Below are 23251 nucleotides of genomic sequence, written 5' to 3' on the forward strand. Positions count from 1 at the left end.
CCGAACACTCGAGACCCTCCATCCAACCCAACCCACAAATGTACACCAGGACCACCGAAAGGCGCCCCTTCGGGGGGACAGGAGCCGACAGCGCCAAGATCATGCAAGAGCTCAGGCATAGAGTGCAGAACCTTGAGCGGGAGCTGGCGACGAGGGGCCAGTCCCACGAAAATGCCAGCCATTCACACGGTGGCGCAGGCCGGTCCCGCAACCTCCAGACCGGCTCGAAGCAAGTCCGAAAGCCGCTGGGGGACCCAGAAAGAGGAGACCAGAAAACATCAAGACCCCGTCATCATGGGACCAACCCCTTTCCACCCCTCAATCCTCAAGGTCCGGCTCCCGAGAAACTTTGACAAGCCAACGGACATGAGGTATGATGAGACCAAGGACCCCCAGGAGCACGTCACAACCTTTGAAGCAAGAATGAACCTGGAAGGGGTAGACAACTCGGTTAGATGCCGGGCGTTCCACGTGACGCTAGCCGGCCCGGCGATCTGGTGGTTCAACACCCTCCCACAAGGGTCCATCACAACTTTCGCAGACATATCCCAGAATTTCCTAGCCCGGTTCACGACACGCATAGCCAAGGCAAAGCACCCAATCAACTTGTTGGGAGTCACCCAAAAACCCGGGGAGCCGACCAGAAAGTTCCTAGATAGGTTTAACGACGAATGTCTGGAGATCGACGGCCTCACGGACTCAGTCGCTAGCTTATGCCTAACAAATGGCCTGCCGAATGAAGACTTTAGGAAACACCTCACAACCAAGCCTGTATGGACCATGCAGGAAATCCAAAACATAGCCAAAGAATACATCAATGATGAAGAGGTTAGCCAGGTTGTAGCAGCCAATAAACGGCAGCCCCCTAACCCGCAAGCCCGGAAGACATCTCAGGTCGACAGGTACAAAGAAGCTCCCAGGGACGGCACCCTAAATAAGTCGCCCAAGCAACCAAGGGTAGGAAGATTCACGAACTACACGCCACTCACGGCGCCTATAGTAGAAGTCTACCAACAAATTGCAGACAAAGAAATCCTATCCAGACCAAGACCCCTGAAAGAGAGAACGGGAGACAACAAGAACCTTTACTGCGATTACCACAAGGGGTTTGGTCACAAAACACAAGACTGCTTCGACCTCAAGGATGCCTTGGAACAGGCCATCAGAGAGGGAAAACTGAGCGAATTCTCCTGGCTCATCAGGGAGCCGAGGAGGCGGGAAAGGGAGCGCTCCGAGGAAGATCGGTGCCGAACTGTCAAGCCAAGGCAAGAACCCCCAGGGGACGCCAGTAACCCCCCAACGTTCGTGGTCAACATTGTGGTCGGGCGAGACAGCCCCCCAAATCCAAGTCGGCAGTGAGAAGGGACACCCGGGTACTCTCCATCTCGACAGATGGCCCCATCACCAGCAAAAGGCACCCCACAATATCTTTTGGCCCAGAAGATAAATGATTCAACGACCTCCCTGAGAACCCCCATGGTAGTTACAGCAATGGTCGGGGCAGGGCTGGTTAGGCGCATCCTCGTCGACACGGGAGCCGACTCTAATATCTTATTTAGAAACGTATTCGACGCCATGGGGCTCAGGGAATCCGACCTCAAAAACCACTAACATGGAGTCATGGGATTAGGCGACAACTACATCAAATCCGATGGAACGATCTCTCTCCCAATCAGCTTAGGAACTGGTGACACCATGAAATCGGTTATGGCAGACTTTGTGGTCCTTAGAGACTCCACTTCTTATGACATCATCCTAGGAAGGAAAATTATCAACAAATTCTCAGCTATAATATGCACCAAGTTCCTAACAATGAAGTTCATAACGGACAAGGAAACAGTCGGTTCCATAAGGGGAGACCTAGAGACGGCAGTCACTTGCGATAGCGCTAGTCTCTCCTTAAGAAAAGAATCTAAGAAGGCAGTCGGCGTGTTCCTAGCAGATCTAGACGTCAGGATGGAGGACAAACCAAGACCCGAACCAGAAGGGGACATGGAAAAGTTTCAAATATGGAAGTCGGTAGATCAATTCACCTTCATAAATAGGAACCTACCCCATGAGCTTAAGGGCCCCTCATAGAGATCGTAAGGGCAAACAGCAACCTCTTCGCATGGACCCCATCCGACATGCCCGAATTAGATCCCGAGGTCATGTTTCACCGGCTAGCCATAAAGCCCGAAGCCAAACTGGTAGCCCAGCAACGAAGGAAGATGTCACAAGAAAGAGCCGAAGAAGTCGCCAAGCAAACAGTAGGACTGCTAAAAGCAGTGTTCATCAAGGAGCTCGAATATTCCACATGGCTGTCCAATGTCGTCCTGGTCAAGAAAGCCAGTGGAAAATGGAGAATGTGCGTTGATTATTCCGACCTAAACAAGGCATGCCCGAAAGACTCCTTTCCCCTCCCCAACATCAACACCCTAGTAGACTCGACAGCGGGGTATCGTTTCCTCAGTTTCATGGATGCCTATTCCGGCTACAACCAAATTCCGATGCACCGACCCGACGAAGACAAAACAGCATTCATAACACCAGGGGGCACCTACTACTACAAGGTAATGTCGTTCGGGCTGAAGAATGCAGGGGCTACCTACCAAAGGCTGATGAGCAGAGTCTTCCATGACCTCATCGGCAAAACGGTAGAAGTGTATGTCGATGACATCCTGGTAAAAACAGCAGAGCCGAGCAACTTAATAGACGACCTCCTGGCTGTTTTCAAAGCACTAAGAAAATTCAACATGAGGCTTAACCCGCTTAAATGCACATTCGCCATGGAAACAGGGAAATTCCTAGGGTTCATGATCACACAAAGAGGGGTAGAAGCCAACCCGGACAAGTGCGAAGCCGTCCTCAAAATGGCGAGCCCTGGATGCATCAAAGATGTGCAGCAACTCACCGGGAAGCTCACGGCCCTGTCTCGGTTCCTCGGAGCCTCAGCTGAAGGGCCATCCCATTCTTCAACCTAATGAAAAAAGGGATCGCCTTCGAGTGGACCCCGAAATGTGAAGAAGCATTCAGCCATTTCAAGAGGATACTCTCGGAACCTCCCGTACTCAACAAATCTAGAGAAGGCGAACCCTTATACTTATACCTAGCCGTGACAGCACAAGCGATGCGGTAGTCCTAGTTCGAGAGGAGGACAAGACCCAGCGGCCAATATACTTCATCAGCAAAATACTTCAAGGGGCAGAGATGAAGTACACCAAATTGGAAAAGCTAGCCTACGCCCTATTGATCTCATCTAGAAGGCTAAAATAATACTTCCAAGGGCACACAGTCGTCCTGAGGACCGACCAAGCCATCTGACAAGTCCTTCAAAAACCGACCTAGTGGGGAGAATGATGGCATGGGCAGCAGAGTTGTCCCAATATGATTTGCAATACGAGCCAAGACAGGCAATCAAAGCCCAAGCCATGACATACTTCCTTGTAGAAGTCACAGGGGAAACTCCCGACACACCGAACACACGGTGGAAACTCCACGTTGACAGAGCATCCAACCAAACGTTCGGAGGCGCCGGGATCATCCTCGAAAACTCGGCAGGAGTAGCCTACGAGCAATCCATCAAGTTCGAGTTTTCGGTCTCCAATAACCAGGCCGAATACGAAGCACTGATCGGGGGATTAATTCTAGCCAAAGAAGTCGGAGCATCAAAAGTTGAAGTCAGTAGCGACTCCCAGGTCGTCATCTCCCAAGTAAACGGCAACTACCAAGCCAGGGACCCGCTGCTACAAAAATACTTGGAAAAAGTAAAATAACTATGCAAAAACTTCGAGGAAGTCACAATCCAGCACGTCCCAAGGGAAAAAAACGCCTGAGCTGACCTCCTTTCCAAGCTCGCGAGCACCAAACCCGGGACAGGGAACAGATCCCTAATCCTAGGGCTGGCGACGAAACCTGCGATCGTCATGTGCGCAACCCAGGTACCAAATCCACCCTCATGGATAGACCTCATCTCCCGATATCTGGAGCATGCGGAGACACCCCTAGATGAGAAGGAAGCACAAGCTATTAAGAGGAAAGCCCCCAAATATACAATCATACAAGGGCAGTTGTACAAACGAGGGCTCCACCATCCCCTACTCAAGTGCCTACACCCCGACCAGACAGACTATGTCTTGAGAGAAGTCCACGAAAGATGCTGTGGTCACCACATTGGGGGGAGATCTTTAGCAAGGAAGATCATCCGGGCAGGATACTACTGGCCTACAATAATGTCGGACGCCCAGGAGTTCGTAAAAAAATGCAAAAATGCCATGAAAATGCCAACTTCCCACAAAGCACCTCTCGAGGAGCTCAGTCTAATGATGGCCCCTCGACTTTTTGCCCAATGGGGAGTCGACATCTTAGGACCATTCCCACCAGGACCTGGGCAAGTGAAGTACTTAATAGTGGCCGTAGATTACTACACCAAATGGGTGGAAGTAGAACCACTGGCCAGCATATCCGCAGCAAACTGCCAAAAGTTCATGTGGAGACAAGTGATCACCAGATTCGGGATCCCGGAGACCGTCATATCGGACAACAGAACACAATTCACTGACAAGAAGTTCAAAGGATTCCTAGAAGGACTAAGAATCAAGCAGAAGTTCTCATCAGTCGAGCATCCCCAAACCAACGGCCAGGTTGAAGCAGCCAACAAAGTCATCCTAAAGGGGCTAAAGAAGCAACTTGAAGGGAAGAAAGGCTCATGGGCAGACGAGCTAGCCTCAGTCTTGTGGTCGTACAGAACCACCCCCCAATCATCTACCGGCGAAACCCCTTTCCGACTCACATACGGGGTCGACGCGGTCATCCCAGTCGAAGTTGGGGAACCAAGCCCAAGGTTACTCCTCGGAACAGGAAGCGAGGCGATCGAAAAGGACCTGGCTGACGAGACAAGGCAAATGGCACACCTAGCCGAAGCAGCAATAAAGCAAAGAATATCCCTAAGGTACAATGGCAAGGTGTTGAAGAGAAGCTTAGGAGAAGGCGACCTGGTCTTACGACGTAACGACATAGGACCACCAACCCTAGGGGAAGGCAAGCTAGCCGCAAACTGGAAAGGACCTTACAGAGTAAGAGAAGTCCTCGGGAAAGGGGGCTACAAGCTAGAAAAATTGGACGGTAACGAGGTGCCGAGGACATGGAATATGACAAACCTCAGGAGGTTCTACTCGTAAGAAGGGGCAACCTCATGACCTGGAAACCCCATCCCGCCTATGTTCTAATTTCCTCTCCTTTTATGTGTCTCTCAATCATATCATTTTCATCTATTATCTTTCAATTATCTTTCACTTAGTTACGCATTACATCATCTCCTTGTCTCAGAACCCTAACAATGTGGTAAGTTTACTTTTTTACAAGTCTCAAATCGGAATTACAAGGAAGACAAAAAGGCGAGCGGTCGACCTAACGGAAACCCGGGACTGATCACCCCGGGTACCATAAGGGACCAAAAAGAAAACAAATCGACGCAGATAAGCAACAACAAATAAATACCACGATAACGGTAAACCAAAAGACCGCGACGACCCGAGCAAGCAAACAGTAAAAGCAAAGCCACGACGGCCCGGGTAGAACAAGCAATAACCAAAACGACAAGTACAAAATAAAGACAAAGTATCCGGTACAACCAAAGGGCGCCTCGTAATAGGCCCCAAAATAAAAAGCAAGTTACAAGATAAACCAAAAGAACATGAAACAAGGAAAATATTCATCTAATGCTTAAAGAGGTCAACAATCCTCCCGCCCTCCACTGTTTTCATTGCACCAACTTGAGAAAGGTCGAGGTCGGGAGCCAGCACGGCCACTTGAAGTTTAATCCCCTCCTCAGTCAGCTTAACGGCCTCACGAGCCCCTTAAGCGAGCTCTTTGTTCTTCTTTTTCAAGGCGGCCACCTCCCGAGTAGCAGCCTCCGCTGAGCTCTCTGCCAACTTTAGCTTCTCCTCCAATTCCTCAACCTTCTTCTTGGCAGCGGCTGTCTCACTACGGGAGGTATTCAGATCTTTCATCAAAGCCATGTCCCGATCCACCAGCCTGTTGATCTCTTTTGCATCCTCCTCAGCCTTCTTCTCTAGCTCGGACAGCTTTGTCTTCAGAGACTCCTCCCGGAACCTCGAATCCGTCAAATCTTTTTGGGAGTTCTGAAGCTTCACCTCCATAGCGTGATAATTTCCCAAGACAGGCTCCACCTTCTTGGCAATGGCAGCTGCCCGAAGAAGGCTGCGATAGATCCACCTTGCCTGCCCAGAAAGGTCGGCTTCATGAAAAAACTCTTCGGTGCCAGGGAGCAGTTGAGATTCAATAAAACCCCAACATCGAAGTTCTTCTCCATAATCGAGAGCACTTTTCTGGAATTCCGTTTCCTCTTCTTGGGATTATCAGCAACCTGCAAGTCATCATCTTCAAACCCCAGGTCCTCCTTGAAAGAAGCTCTCGCTCCCACACGCGGACCTCCCGAAGTACCCTCGGGTGGGACCTCAACTTCTTTCGGCTGACTTTGGTCAGTACCGTCAACCCGACCACTGGCCTCTCCGGGATCCCTTTGGTCCTGACTCGTTGTAGGGGTCGCCGAGGAGTCCTCGCCACCCTCACCATCCCCTTGGATAAGGTTCATCAGGTCAGCCAAGGTCTTCCTTCCGCCAGCCATAGAAACTACAAAAAAAACCACACAAAGTATAAGTAATAGAAGAACAAAGCGTTAAAAATGCAAAAAATAGAAACTCACCGACATACGACCGGCCGGCCTCATGGTCTCCCATAAGCATACGGGGATTAAGGTTTTTCTCCCCAAAAATTGCCAACATGATGTCAGCGATGTTATGATCCTCCGAACTCAACCCATCATAAGAAATTTTAATCAGATAATCGGATCCCGCTCCGAAACTCCAATAAGTCGGGATCCGCATATCCCCCGCAAGGGTTAACCAGAAGCGCTGATGACCCTCGATGGGCCTAGCCTTGAAGAAGGTCGACTTAAAACCATGATAAGAATCTTTGAAGAGGCCAAGGATCCTACAACCTTGTTGGGCCCTAAAAGACATATACCCCTTTTTTGCCTTCTGACGAGAAGGGTTGGTAAGAAAAAGGTAGAGGAAGACATTCACAGAAGTCGGCAGCTCCAGATATTCGCAAACCATCTCGAAACAGCGGATGACAGTCCAACTATTCGGATGTAGTTGCAATGGAGCGACGTCACAATGATTCAGCAACCCCATGACAAAGGGGGGAAAAGGCAAACAAACCCCCAAGGTCATGAACATGGGTTCATAAACCCATAGCCAATCAATAACTCGCGGCGCCGCCAGATTCTTCTGGCAAACGCGTTCCCGATTTGCAGGAACATAAACTTGGTAGAAAGCTTCCTTTGGGCCACCACCACACAAAAGCACAGCCTGGCGCAAGCCCTGAAGGCCCTCTTTCGTGACCTTAGAAGCAGTGTCCCTCACGTCGGAAGAAACCCAAGCATAGTGATCAACGAAGTCGGCTAGCGGTCGCTGAACCTGGTTCGGGAGAACGAGGCGCTCAGCCATACCTACAGCGGGGGCACAAACTCAAGCAGAGTATAAACAAAAACCCAGTGACGCCCCCTCTAAAGAAGAAAGAAGGCAGCAGAAACCCAGAAGAATGCCTAGAAAGGAACATGCAAAAACCAAAAAATGAAAGTAAAAAAAAAATAGTAAAGACAACATACCAGCAAGTGCAAGAAATATCTGGGGAAGAAGAGGAAGCACCAGGGCAAATACGGAGAGTAGGAGCAGCAGGGACGCAAGAAAGCAAGATGTAGAAGGAGGAGAGTAGAATAAAGAAATGAAAGGGGGTTGCGAGATAAAATAGGGTAAAAACGTAACCGCCGAGGAAAGGCGCCAAAAAGCTAGGGGCACAATTGCCATTTCACACGAATTTTGAAACGTTTGAAATGATGGACATTTAATGCCCCGCCCAGAAGCCAAGGAGGCGGCGTCAGAAGCGAGATAACCACGTGCGCGAAAAACGAAACACCCTCAACGAGCTCTCGAGCAGACGAACACATCCCATCTCGGCGAGTGGAGCAAACGCGCCCGACCTTGAGCACAAAAGCTCAAGACAAGCGCGTTGGGGGTACTGTTACGGACCCTTAAGGGCCCAGTCTAACCCGCCGACGGGTTGGGGTACCACCCGACCCAGGAACAGACCTCCCCATATCAATAAGAACAACCCAACGGACTGCCCCAGGTGCCCGATCTGTCGGGTCGGTAACTCGGGGCGACACTCGAAGACCCTGCCCCGAAATTGGTACGGCTAAACCCGGCCACGTAGGCAAGGGCAGCTCGTAGGAGCTCCCTGGACAATGGGCTAGGTCACTTCATAGGCACACCCAGCACCACGTATATAAGGGGGAAGTCAGCACTCCCCCCAAGGTATGTGTCACTTTACCTAATCTGGCCAACATATCGTACGGACACTGACAAGACCGTCGGTGTGTCTTTGCATGTGGCCACCCCCCTTTTTCCTTTCGCTCCGTCGCCGCCAGCCAGCCACTGGCCCTCGCTCCACGTTGGCTCGGGATCTCCCTCTCTCCTACCCATCACCTACCAACGACCCGAGGACCCCAGGTAACGAACAATTTGATAGAGACTCACATGTATTTTGTCATCGTATAAAGTTGATAATTGAGAACTGTTAGATAATTTGATTTGATATGTTTGCAGAGACGTAACAATTTAGATCATGTCAAGAAACTGGCACTGACTCCGTTAGAAATTAGAATTGCTTTGGGAGGCATTAGGCCTAGAAAGCAGTTACCTTAAGGACATAGATTGTGCTGAAGAGATTTTCATGCTTGGACATTATTACCCTCCTTGCCCTGAGCCTGAACTTACTTGGGGGTTAAGTGCTCATACAGATGTGGGTGTTGTAACTGTTCTTCTACAAGACCAAGTTGGTAGACGTCAAGTCTTTTATGAAAACCAGTGGATTGATGTTGCACCTATTCCTGGTGCTTTCATCATTAATGTTGGTGATATGATGCAGGTGATTATAAATTCATCAATGTTTTTGGTAGTTATTTATATTGTATATTTAATTGTGTATTACGAAGTTACCATATATCCCTGTATATAATCTTCCACAAAATTAAACAAACATTTAAGTTGTTCAATTGACCTATTAATGTCTTAGCACTTACTACAGTTAATCACAAATGACAAGTTTATGAGCGCCAAGCAGAGAGTTTTTGCTCAGAAAGTAGGTCCACAAGTTTCGACTTCGTGCTCTCTGAGAAAATATGTTCAGGATGAATGTCCAAGAATGTATGGACCAATAAAAGAGTTAGTCACAGAAGAGAGTCCTCCAATTTATAAGGAAATAAAAATGCTGGGCTTGATTAAACTGGCGTATACCAAAAAGCTAGATGACGATGTCTCTCCACTAGAACACTTCAGGATATGAAGCATCAAGAATTAAAGATATTCCTGTATGAAAGTATATTAATTACAAACTTTCTCGAGGAATTCTAAAGTGAGAGATTCAACATTTGCTGTTATAGATACTCTCATGTTTTGTATCTAAATAAAATTCATTTGGTGTATGTTAAAGTAGATTATGCGAGTCATTTATGCAAAATATCAAATAAGGGGTTGTACCATCATAAGTCCCATGAACTGAGATATTAAACCTCTCAAATCTTAAAAAGACAATTAACTCGAAAGGACAACGAGGCTCCCAAGAAAAAAAAAAACACCAAATCCGGCCCCTAATATTTTTTTTTTGGGACTGATTAACTCTTGTGCCAAATTTTTTGGCACAGGGGCTAATCAGTGGCTGGGTTGGTATTTTTTTTCAAGGACCTCGTTGTCTTTTGAGGTAATTGTCAGGGATTATTTTGGGTTTTTTTCTTTAAAATTACATGTTTTTTTTTCATTATATTTTGTATGAATTTGCATTATAATAATATCATTTCTATTTTAATAATGTCACTTGTTCAAAAAAAATATTAATCATTTCTCTGTCAGAGTTTTAGCAGTCTATTATCCTTTTTTTTGGATAATGAAAATTCAGATGCAGATAGTTTTATGTAAATTTGATAATTGAGAGCTGTTAAATAACAATTTAATCAAATTTTTTAAATTATTTAACTACTCTCAACTATCAACTTTATATGAAACTAACATAATCTGAGTTTTCACTAAAAAATGGATAATGGACCACTAATGCAAAACAATAATTAGTTTTTGTGCAAATTACCTAAAAACAAAAAGAAGGAAAAGAAAATGTTAATTTGAAAGTCACCTCATTTTTGTGCGTGCTGTAATTAGGAAGCTAATACCTAATATCTAGAAGAAAACACACATGAAAATAATGACATGCAACCAAATGGGGTAATATTTTTGGTTCGGGTGATAGTGTTGGTTTTGCTTGTGTTATTAGAGATTGTAATGGGAGCTGGCAAAGGGGGTGTTTGGGAATGATTGAGAGTAATAGTATTCTTCAAGGAGAATTGTTTGCTATTTGGAGAGGATATCTCTTAGCTTGGGATGTGGGTCAACGAGATGTTATTTGTGAGACGGATTGTGTGGAAGCATTTAATCTTGTTACTCAAGATGGTTTTGGGTTTATTGATCCACTGGTGCTCAAAATAAGAGATATCATGCATTGGAATTGGCGTGTTGACTTTCGTTTGATTATGAGAGATGCAAACACGGTGGCAGATACTATGGCAAAGATGGCGATGAAGTTACAACTTTCGCATGTGGAGCTTCTTTCACCTTGGGAGGAGTTTAAGAGTAGTCTTAAACGGGACTGTCCCTCTATTTAAGCAGTTCCTTGTTTTGTTTCTTTTGTTTTTCTTTTTGTTTAATTTATTTCAGTCACCAAAAAAAAATGGGGTAATATTAATATAGTAAGAAAAGCAATTAAAAATTTACCAATTACTCCAATTTTGTGCTCCTATAGATATCTATTATATCTTTCATGCAATTGACAACCTTAGATATCCGTCACCTATTACAGGAGGCAAATGATAAGAAAGCTTGATTAGATAATAGTAATAAACTTATATAAAAACTCTTAGATAATACATGAACGTGGAGTGCTTATGGGCAGAGTATTGCTCCAAAGCATCTTTGGTGGCGAATTTTTGGTTTCTGCAGTTGACACAAACAAATCGCTCTTCAGATTCATGATCAGACATCACTCAAAAAATGAGAGAGAATGAAAATGTATATTTGAAATGGAATTTGAAATTGACGCTAGTGAAAGAATTAAATAATTACAGTTCTCGTAAATCGTAATGTAGCAAAATGTTAAATTAATTTCTCTTCATGATCAGATATCACTGAAAAAATAATGCATAGTTCTCATAATAAAAGAATTAAATATAAAATTATACAATTGTGTCATAATAAATATTTTTGAAAAATGCTTCTTAATATATTAAATTATATACCTTGGTAAATATAAAAGGTTACCTATGTATATTTATATCTTAATAAGTTGCTATGCAAAGTAATATAAGAATGAAACAAACCCTTGTTAATCAATTGATGAACTCTTAGGTTTTTATTGTTAAGCTAATTATTGTAAGTGCTAACTAAGAATTTAAAAATAACTAGAAATTAAAGTTATAACTTGAGAGAACACCTTATAGTAAAAAGTGGTATAATGAATATGAAAAAGACTAAAAATAATGTATGAAGTAATAAAAAAAAATGATGCAAATTTTTGTTAGACAATTGGTGAATTTTTAAATTTTAATTGCTAAATTAACTACTGTAAATTAAATGTTAACCAAAGATTTAGAAAAAATTAAAAGTTAAAATCATAACTTGTGAGAAATATATTACAGTAAAAAATAGTACAATAAAAATAAAAAAGACCAAAATATAAAATAATAAAAAAATAATACAAATTCTTGTTCTTAATGAAAAACTCTTAAATTTCTATCTCTAAGCTAATTACTTTAAATGCTAATGATATTTATTTTTTAGAATTTTTAATTATTAATAATATACTATAAGAGTAAAAAATAACAGCAGCAGAACCAAACACCTGCAAATTTAGAGGGGAGGGGAGTGTTATTTTAGCATCTCGCAGAAGAGAAGAGTGGAATTTTTCCTATTTATTATAATTATATCAAATCAATATTCAATGCATTATTAAACTAATTATCAATTATCAATATTTTTATTCATTCTAATTATATTAATTGATATAGTTCTAATAATTCTCATTCATGTACAATAATTTTATTAGTAGATAGTTGTATCTATAATAATTAGAAAATGGATCCTCTCAATTTTTTTTAATAATTGAGGAAGTAAAGTGTGATATCTCATCATTAATTTTATAAGTGAGACCAAAAATAAATATGAGAGAGAGATCAATGAAGGGTTAGATATCACACTTTACACTCTCAATTTTTTTGAACAATTAAGAGGATCCATTCCTCAATAATTAATTCTATCCACAATTTTATTAATAGATAGTTGTATTTACAATCATTCATGCTATAATTGTCACCTGTCCTAATAATGGTTCGTTGATTATATGGCTCTTTATCTTCTGATTTATTTATGCCAATGTTAGTATTCTTCTCTTATTTATTATTTATTTTGCCTTGCTTTACGGCCTATGAACACATCAAATCAAAATTTATGAGTTTGCATTCAATATGTTCTAATGCTATAGGCATTTTGTGTCACACATGTCATAACATAAGTAAATAAGAAGCATCTAAAAATCACACCACTTCGACTAACAAAGATTTTTAGAAATAATAATTAAACATTGCATCATCACTATTTTTATGTTAAAACTCGGAGTGGCTAGGGATGGATATGATGATACCATATAGATAAACTATTGAGAAACTTTTGTTTCTCACCCCTCTCTCCGTACCATCTTCAGGAACGATGCAGCACAAAGTAATACACTGCTTAGTTGAGGTGAAAAGACAAGCACACTATTAGGAGCGAGCTATCAAGGACGTAGATATAAAACATTAAGCGTTTACCTTAAGAAGGAAGAATAGGCGACTGTTTCAGTTATATTTAAACAAATTAAGAGAATTAGAATTTTCTATGTGTCTTATTTTATTCTTATTAAATAATTGCAATTGTGATTATGATGTTTCTTTTTTCATGATTATTTGACATAAGTAAAATTTGTCATTGTTTGTATCTTTATAGTTTAGGAGGGTCTGTCTTTAGTAAGCTCAAGTCTTTTGAGTTCTAATATCCACAAAATATAATTTGCAATGGGGTTTAATAATAATTATTATTTTCTTACTTCTACCACAAATATTTTTAAAATTCATCTAATAAAACCCTAATTTCTCATCACACTTTTCAATCTATCCACAAAGCCACTGCCACCTGCTTCACTCTTCTCTGGTCTCTGCCATCACCGTCGCCGTCCAATCCGGCACTCGCTGCCAGTCTCAGCCCATCTCCCGGCGTCGCTATTAGGCTCTTTCTCCCCGTCGTTCATTCTCATTATCTCTGTTCTATCTTCTCTCTTCGAGTCGTCGTCAGCGCTGTGGTGCTCCAGTCTCCTCCTTCATCCTCCACTTCCAGAGTTTCAATGGAGCCTCAGCTTTAGGTATGAATTTGCTTCATTGATTTCACTTTTTTCGTTTCTTTTATGTTCTTATTGTATGAATCTGCTTCATTGAACTCATTCAATTATTTTTTTGTTCTACTTATTTTTTGTTTAGGTTTTCTATACGAATTTGTTTCATTAATTTTATTAAATTATTTTTTTTGTTCTGTTTATTTGGTTGTTTGAATTTTTTTGGATTCTGTTTATGAGGGTTAAAAAATTTTGGAATTTATTCTTATGATTCTGATTTCAATTTCTGTGTTTATGATTCTGTTCATGATGCTCTAGTTTTATTTTTTGTTCTATTTTTTATTTGTTACTGCTGTTTGATTTGTTTTAGTCTATTTGCAAATTCAGAAATTAGTATTGTGATTCTGTTTAAAAATTCCGTTTTCATTGTATAGGATGATCATGAGGGTGTTAGGAACGTGGATGATGACAACTTTATAGACGACACTGGGGTGGAAGCTGGTGGTTACTATTGGCAGTGATGAACCTCGTTCTCTTGGTGATGCTCCCCAGGTTGGTGATTAATTCTCCCGAATTTTTTCTTTTTACTGCTAGATTCTCCTGTAAGCAGAATAGCAGATCCACTGTGTTTGATATCCTTCTGATTAGGATAATATTTTGGTACCAGTAGCATGTTGTAAACCAAAATATGTGATGGATGTAACTTAAGCTTTCTTTTCATTTCAAGCTATTCGGTCTCTTTTATAACCAAAATATGATCTATTCCAAAATATGTTGATTTTCTAGGCAGAGGAAGGTGAAGAGGATGATGAAATTAAGGATCTTTTCAAGATAGGTAAGAAAAAGAAGAAGAATGAGAGAAGTCTTGCAGAAATAGCTTTATTAGTTGAGAACGTCTGACTTCTGCGATTCACATTCCTGGAACAAACACGATTCAGACTCCTGGAACCAACCACTAAACACTGATCGATATTTTGGCCAATCGGAAAGAAGAGAAGAATAAATGAAAATTCGTTCGCCATCAAGGAACGAAACCGGAAATTTTTTCCATGCAAGTTGTGACAGCACTAACATAGTGAACTTGCTCAAACTATAGCATAAACATTGCTTGTCTCATTTTGATTCTGCATAGCAAAATGTTAAAGGAACTATAGGGCATCTTAGAGGAAGCAAATTCTACTATGCAAGTTGAGTAGAATTAGGAGTCAATTATCAGGGCTTTGAATGGTTTGTATATTCTGAATCACAGTTACTAAGTATTTTTTGAAGTTTCTTGTGAACCACCATATGTTCATTAATCTTTTATAACTAATTAACTATGCATGAAAGTCTCTAAATTTTTTGAAGTTCTTATATTAATCCTTCTAATTTAATACAAAAAACCAAAAATTAGAAATCAATTTGATAATTAAACTATGCAACATTATCATTGGTGATCAATTATAGTTTTAATCCTCATCTTATAGTTATTTTAATTTTAGTCTTATTTCTTATAATTTTAATCCTCTTCTTTCTGCATTTTTAGTTGGGTAGATTATCAATTATTTCCATCTGTTACTTTAATCATTCACGCATAAAGCCATTAGAAGTTACAAATTTTAGATCTAATGGAAAGGGTACTGATAATTCACATGCAATTTGGGTAGTAAATCCAGAAAATATAAATTAACTTTCTTTGATGATTACTTTTCTGTAAAATTACACATTGATCTTATTAAGGGACTTTTGAGAAACTGAAATTTCAATTCTCTTGGTTCTATCTTCCCAAGCAATTCCCATCTTCTAGGTTTAATCTGTCCTAGCAGTTTCATCTACTCTTTTTTAAACTTCTTTGTTGCAAACTAGCTCCCACCTCGCCATCCCAAGCCATACCTGTATATCAGTACAGTGTTAACTCGAAAAAATGAATTATACATATGACCTGCTAAATTATAAAATAGAATAACAACGATCAAGTCTTTTTCAACTATATGGATCAAAAGATGTAATCAAGGACTATCAATCTATCATAAACTGTGCATAGAGTACAGAGAAGTGACTAAATTTAAGTCTTCCTTAATAGTTTTGTTTATAGTTTTTGCAATTTGCTTCCACCACTGTCAATTAGGCTGCGTTTGTTTTCAGAGACAGAACAGAATATGACACTGAAACGGAGACAATAGGATTTTTCTTTAAATTATATAAAATCAATTACAATTTATAAATTATTTTTTAACATTTTAAAAGATTAATTTTACTTTTGCTAATATTTATCTTTCAAAAGTTTTAAGATTAATTATTTTTGTTATTATTTTTATTACAAATCAAATAATATAATATAAAGTTAAAATGGTATTGAAGTAAAATGATAAAAAGAAAAGAATTATCTACCCCTAATAAAAAATTCTACAGAAAGGAGAGAGTACCTGGAAAAGAAAGAGATAGAAGAAGAACAGGAAGAAAAAAGTATCTCTGAACAACGCAATAGGAAAAATAAGAAGGGGTAATAGTGGAAAAAAAGGAAAACAAAATTTATAAAATTGTCCATGTCTACTCTTCCAAATCCCGTGTCCATCATTGTCTTTTGTGAAAGAGTGGACACAAAATTATAAAAAACTGTCTCGGAGACAATATGTCCACTGTCCATGTCTCTGTTTTCAAACACTTTTTAAACAAGTGTTGTCCATGTCTCCGTGTCCTGCTCCCGAAAACAAACGCTACTTTAGGGTGTTCTACATCTAATTTACTCTTTTTTCATTAGGCTTTATAACAATCTTCATCCATGCTCAAACCACCTAAAAAGAGATTCTATGGTATTTTTTAAAACAAATGCTAACCCAATTATCTTTCTAATTCATTCATGACTAAAAATATCATATCTACTGTATCCTCACTCATCTCACAATATCTTTATGCAAAATTGGCCATTCTATTGTTGGCTTTTAACTTTACCCTACTCTATCTCTGGCTCTCTGCAATATGCTCAATGCTGCTTTTATTTTTATTCCAAACCCAAAACACCAACCTTTAGCAGACCCTGTTCGCACTTTATGCAGTGTATAAGAACCCCCAAAGTTACAATCCAAAGGGGAAAAAAAAGAAAAAAAAATGTGAAAAGAAACAAACAAATTCTCACTCCATTTTCCACTCCACCATTCCTCAAGAACAACAAATCTCAGACCAGCAAACACAAATATCAGCTTATCAGAATTACAAAAATGGAGATATTATCACAATTGTGGACACTGTTAGGGTTACTCTCTCTGCTTCACTTTCTATATGAATCAGCGCAAGATCTGTTATCTCCTTACGCATACATTGGGATACTCGAGTTCAACGACTACTGCGGTGTCGACCTCAACGAGTTGAACCTGGTGCGGATGAAACGAATTCACGAGATTTCGGTGGAATGAGAAAAAAGCGACGAGAATCGCAAGAATTTCGATGAAATCGCGAAATTGAATAGAGACATGGAGGGTACCTGGTGTGGAAGATGGGAGAGGAAGAAGCCGCAGGGTGATTGATGGTCTTCCATGAAGGTGTTGATATGATTTCTTTTTGGGAAGTTCTTCTGGGAGCTGAGCCGAAATTGAATAGAGATAAAAAGTTAGGAACAATATGAGCTGATACGAGGGTTTTATTATTGGGGCAAATTTAAAATATTGAAAGATTTGTTACCTTTTAGTATAAATTTTAATAAATTATTTATAAATTAAATATAAACCATTAGATCTGTTATCAATCTAATCTAATGCTTTAAATTGAATGGTGCATCAGATAAGCTGAAAAGACTTGAGCTGATTTTAGACAAACCCAGTTTAAGACGCCCGTTTTTTTATCTTAGTATTTTTAGATTCACTTTATTTTTCAACTAGTAACAATTCTAATAAAAACTATTTATTCAATATTTTTACACATGTAAATTATTTTATAAAAAGATTTCATATTATTTTAAAAATTTCGCAAGATTTTTGAATATCAACTACTAATATATTCCAAATAAGGCTTAACCCAATTTAAAAGCATTAGGGTGTTATATCCACAATAATTCATGCTATAATTCTCACTTATTCTAATAATGGTTCATTAATTATATAGATTTATTTAGAGTTATAATTAAATTTGATATAATTATAGCAAGTATCTATAATTAATAATAATATGATACTATAACTTTAAGTTGTATAATATAATAAAAAAGAACGTAGCAATTTATATTTGCTTTCTATAGAACAACAATATTATATATATTTATATATCTCTTCTTTTAGTTCTTTCCTAAAAATGTTGGCACATAATTAATGTAGATAATATATATACTGAGCAAGTATCTCAATTGAATTAATCACAAAGTTAATAAAAGATAATGGTATGATTTTTATCTAATTGTAGCAAGTATCTCTATTAAAAATATCATAGTTCTTTTCTATTTATTATTTTTTTATACCTAATGGCCTACAATTCTATCAACAGTATTACCTATGGTAGATTATTTAATGAAAAAGTTTGGAAAATAAAGGTAAGAGTAACGAATAAAGATGGTCTACGAGTGCTGCTGCAAGATCATGGACACTTGGAAGATAACTACACGATGAATGTGGTATATAGAGAAGTTTTTTAGAGCTTATAATAAAAAGGTAATAATAATGAAATCTCTTAATTAAATTTATTAATTTATTAAAATTTATTACTATCAATTTAAAAAATTGACAAATTCTAGGTACTAATGGGTAATGCATTCTTATTGTACATTTATAACTTGAAAATATTAGAATTATCATAAAAATATGTATTATTTATTCTCCTAATAAACAATTTTATAATTACGTTAATCATATAATTTTGTATATTAACATTGATATAGTATTGTTTCAGGTATATATTTTGCAGGCATCAAAGGATAATGTTGAGTTGTTACTTAGTGGTTTAAATTATTTATTATTTATTGGAGAACTTCTGCATTAGAATTTTCTAATAATTTATTGTTCATTTTCAACTGATTTTGATATGTTCTTACATATATAACAATTTGTTGGTAAATTTAGGTATTACTAAATTATTTATGACCACATTTAGTATATATGTCTGATTTATTGAAAAAAATAGATTACTAAAATTGATTAATAACTATTTTAGAGTTAATACAATTAACACTAAATAAAAAAAACAAACAATGCATAACTCATTACTTTTTTATTAGTCAAATTATTATAATTCAAATTAATTTTAACAAAACAACTTAAAATTATCATTTTAATTTTATCCAATGTTCTGAACCGGGAACCGATGTAAAAAGCGAATCGGTCATATACCAAAACCGGAGAATTCAGAAATCGCTGTTGAACCGTCGAACCGGTCGGTCGAACCAAACCGAAACCGGACCAGTTTTCTGAAATTTGCTTAAAACGGCGCCGTTGGTTTGAGGAACCCTAACCCTTAACCAAAACGGAAAACGCGCAGCACCCTCTTTCCTCTCCTCTCTCACAGTCTCACTCAGCCACTCTCCTCCTTCCTCTCATTGAGCTCCTCCTCACTCCCTCACTTCCCTCTCTCTGGCCTCTGAACGAACACACTGAAGGACGCAGAGAAGAGAACTCAAACGCAGCTTGGAGGAAGCACCGAAGGAGCCTCCATCTGGTCGCCGTTCTTCAACCTCCAACCACCGGCGCCGTCCGCATTGCTACAGCTTCGGCGCAACATCGCCGTTGTTCGCCGCGTGTCTGCCTCCTTTTTGGCCAAGCTTCTGCCTCTGTTTTCTGGTCGAGCCTTGTTCTGCCCTTTTTGGCCAACCCTTGTTCTGCCTTTGTTCGAGTTGCTTAGCTTTCTGTTCAGCCTCTGTTCCGCCGCCTTTCAGCCACCGTTCCGCCATTGTTCAACCATCTCCGTCGCGTTTTAAAGCTCCTCCCTCTCCTTGTACTGTTAGAATTTTAGAACTGCTCCATTCTAGGGTATTTTTTTTCCTTCTTCTTGTTCTTTCTTGTATTAATTATTCAGCTATTATTTTATTTGATTGTTGTTTTCATGATTAGTATGCTTTTTTAGTTCTTATTTTGTTGGATTGCTATAGTTTAAAATTTTAATTGTTCTTGTTATTTTGATTTTCAGTTTTAATTGATCTTATTAACTTGTTAATTTGATAAATTATTATTTTGGTGTTGTTCTTGACCTTTTGATTGTTATATTGTATTTTGCTGTTGTTGATTTAATAAATTGTTCATTGAGTGGAAGATGAAAACCTGCCATGATAAACCTACTCCTGCCATGTTAAACCTACTCAATTCATTTCATTCTTGGCATTCATAACAAGGCTTTTAATTTTATTGCAAGAGTGGTGGTAATCTTGATGAAGCTATAACGATGTAGGCATGGATAAATCATAAGTTTGATATCTAACACACTTTATTCCACAAACAAAAAATTCACATGACAGAAAAAAAGAGAAGAAAGAAAACATATGGGTTGTTCTGTTAGACAAATTCACAAACAAGTCTCGCAAACCACAAGGGTTTAGATAAGTGAGAGATTAATTTATATATAGAGGTATTAGAAAGAAGCTTGATTTGGAGGCAATTAATTAATAATGACAAGCCATGATGTATTACATTATGATAATAATGATGGTGGTGGGGGTTTGCTTACAATACTGGGAAGGAAGAGTATAAGATCAAAGGGGCTTGGTTGATGACTCTAGTACTAATAATAAATGGTTTTGAGAAGGACCTCAGAGATAATAGATACTTTTTATTTTATTTGTTTTTTTTTTTTTTTGCTCAAAAGTTATATGTTGTTGCTGGTAGAGTAGGAGTAGTTGTATTTGCACAATAAAAATTAAATCTAATTATATATTTATATATGATTGATGCTGATTTAGATTAAAGTAGTAGTGGTGGTGGTAGTAGTATATGTTATGCTGCACCACTTGATTTTTATGGTCTAAGTAATTGATGTATCAAGGAAGCAAAACTGCTGCAAGTTATGGCGGATTTTGATGATTGATGACAAACTTGGATGTTGGCATTTTATGGTTGATTGGTTGTTTTCGTTATTTGATTTTTGAGTTTGTATTTGAATGAGATTATAACATTCTAGTTTATGTAGTACTTTTAATTTGGATGATATTTTAAAGTTTATATTAGACTATAATTATGTTTTAGTGTATTTATTTATATTTTATTTATTATTTTATTATAAAACGATTTTTTCGATTCAATCACGGTTGAACCAGTTGAACCTATGAACCAATAAACCAGTCACTAGAACGGTTCGGTTTTCAGAACATTGATTTTATCACGTGCATAGTACGGGTAATTACACTTGTTTACATAGACTAAGTTTAGGAATGAGATGTAACTAGATTGAGAATGTTATAATTATGTAAATTTGAGTTATAATTTATTTAAATATATCATTTGTCTCATACTTTATACTCTGCTAAAATTGTTAATTATTTTTATTCAACTTAGAAAAAAAGTTAATCATTCAAAACTTTTAAATTATAAAATGTTTAAATTTAATTTAGTCAACTCCTTATTAAATTATATTTATTTAAATTTTAAATTTAGATCATCTAAAATAAAAAAGTTGATAAAATAAAGAGTTGATTACAGTTAATTTTATAATTTTTATCCATATTTAATAAATTAGACACTATAATAATCTTTTAGACACTATAATGATGCCCAATTTTAAATTAAATCATTCAAAACAGGTATCCATCTTTGAGCAAGCGAAACCCTAATTCAATATTTAAATACCAGAATCCTCTCAAAATTTCATATAAAAGGAAAATTTCAGGATGGGATGGATTAGTCGTTTTTAAAAGACCCACCGTCCTATATAAATTGTAACCCCATTGCAAAAGCTCTTCCGCCTTCTTTTCCCTCTCTAATTATCCTTGCTTTCACTTCAAATCTTTGTGGAACATCAATTCCTTTCACATTCTCTCTTGATCTCCCTCTTCTTAGTCTTATATATTATATTTATATATATATACAGCTTCTTCAACCAACACTTTCATCAGCATCGGCTTCGGTGCAGCACAGAGTGAGTTTTTTCTAGGGTTTGGTTCTGACGATTGTTATGAATCCTTTTTTCGTGTTTGTAGTTTTATTTGTTGGTGAGAGTGAATTGACGTTTATTTTCTACGAATTTTCAAATTCTGACTTTTTTTTTTCAGATCTGACTCTTTGTAACTCAACATAGCTTGCGTCAGAGACATGGACGAGATTAATCGATGGGCAGACATTAATGAAGATTTGTTTAAAGAAATTTCAAAACGGTTCCATGCCTACGATGATTACATCCAGCTTCGATTGGTTTGCAAAGAGTGGAGCTTGAAACTTGCAAAGATTCCCAATGGAAACAAAATTCCGTGGTTATTGTTACCTGACGAAACTGTCAAGAATCATTCCTACGAAGACGAGGAGATTTATCATCTCATGCAATTAGCTGCTGCAGATGATGAAACTCTTGATACTTGCGTCCTTGAAGAGAAAGATATTTACCATATCATGCTGCCAGAGATGCAGTCGGACAACAAGTTCATCCGCGGTTCTGGTCATGGATGGGTGATTGTCCAATCCATATCTGATGGCACTATACAAATGTTAAATCCATTTACAAATCGTAGTTTGGATCTTCCTCCAGTCTCAACTTTACCCGATATAATTGATTACCAGCCTGATAATCATGGGGATGAATACACACTGTGGGATTTTCGTGACATTAGGATCACCCTGGATAGAGATAGCGTGCATAGATTCGAAGTTTATAAGGTTATTATAAACTCATCTCCTGAGCATGACATTGAAAATTTTATGGCGGTGGTGATATTCGGACCTAACCAGAGATTGGCCTTTTACAAGCCTGGCAATATGAGATGGGTAGAATTTCCAACCAGAGATAAGAGGTTTGAGGACGTAATATTTTTCCAAGAAAAGATATATGCCATAAACAATGACGGGCAGCTATATGAATTTGATACAAAGATAAGAGCAGGGCTTAAGGGAGGAATCCATGAAACCAGACCTCCATCCGAAATTCCCGTAGGCCCTCACGAGCCTAAATGTCTTATTGGGTGCGCCAATGGAAGCTTATTGATGTTGGTAAGATATCTTCGCCATCCCTTCTTGAGGAGAATACGCAGGGATTTTGAAACTTACAAATTCGATATCTATGAGTTAAAAAGAAACAGAAAAGAGTGGTCAACATTAGATAATTTAGGTAACTATATACTAGTGATTGGCTTTAATTCTTCTGTTCAAATTCCTGTGCCTTTTCTAAGCAAAGGAAATCAGATTTGGTTTACAGATAACCAAACAGCGATGCAATCATCATTTTACGGTCCTGTTCCTCAAGATATCGGCATCTTCGACTTGGACCATGGAAGTTTCCAGAGAGTATTGTTAGAAGTGAAGTTCTTTTGCCCTCCTGTTTGGTTGTTACCCTAATTCATACTCCTTAAGCTTTTGTCATTGTAGTTTAATCTTTTCAAATTTCAAATCTTTTAATTTGTTTAGACTATTTGTTATATATGGTTAAATATTAGTTCTTCCAATTCCAATCGTACCATTCTCCCTGAATGGTGAATACATGTTTCCAAATTATTATTAATGCACTAGTTTGTGAGTATAATTTATTATTTTTAGTCAATATTTGTAGACAATAGTCTAATTTCTTTAATTTAATAATTTAATGATATATTTTTAATTTATATTTTTAAATATTAATTAATTAATTATTGTTC

The 23251-nt window shown here is 38.4% G+C and overlaps 3 protein-coding genes and 1 long non-coding RNA gene across 4 annotated transcripts; all 4 read left to right on the top strand.

The window, feature by feature from the left end:
- On the top strand, nucleotides 367-1359 carry LOC107641523. Its single transcript, XM_016345010.1, has one exon. The coding sequence runs from the start codon at nucleotides 367-369 to the stop codon at nucleotides 1357-1359; it is 993 nt and encodes a 330-aa protein (XP_016200496.1).
- LOC107641524 (deacetoxyvindoline 4-hydroxylase-like) lies at nucleotides 8797-9408 on the top strand. Its single transcript, XM_021124081.1, has 2 exons — nucleotides 8797-8991; nucleotides 9151-9408. Exons 1-2 carry the CDS (start codon nucleotides 8797-8799, stop codon nucleotides 9406-9408), a joined length of 453 nt encoding a protein of 150 aa, XP_020979740.1.
- LOC107642220 lies at nucleotides 13235-14839 on the top strand. The gene is made up of 3 exons (XR_002347614.1): nucleotides 13235-13557; nucleotides 13962-14079; nucleotides 14330-14839. It is a non-coding gene; the product is annotated as an uncharacterized LOC107642220 (long non-coding RNA).
- Nucleotides 21334-23114, top strand: LOC107641525 (putative F-box protein At4g22660). Its single transcript, XM_016345012.2, has 2 exons — nucleotides 21334-21565; nucleotides 21683-23114. Exon 2 carries the CDS (start codon nucleotides 21723-21725, stop codon nucleotides 22953-22955), a length of 1233 nt encoding a protein of 410 aa, XP_016200498.1. The 5' UTR covers nucleotides 21334-21565; nucleotides 21683-21722; the 3' UTR covers nucleotides 22956-23114.

This window comes from Arachis ipaensis, chromosome B05 (genome assembly GCF_000816755.2).
Source record: "Arachis ipaensis cultivar K30076 chromosome B05, Araip1.1, whole genome shotgun sequence".
NCBI lineage: Eukaryota > Viridiplantae > Streptophyta > Magnoliopsida > Fabales > Fabaceae > Arachis > Arachis ipaensis.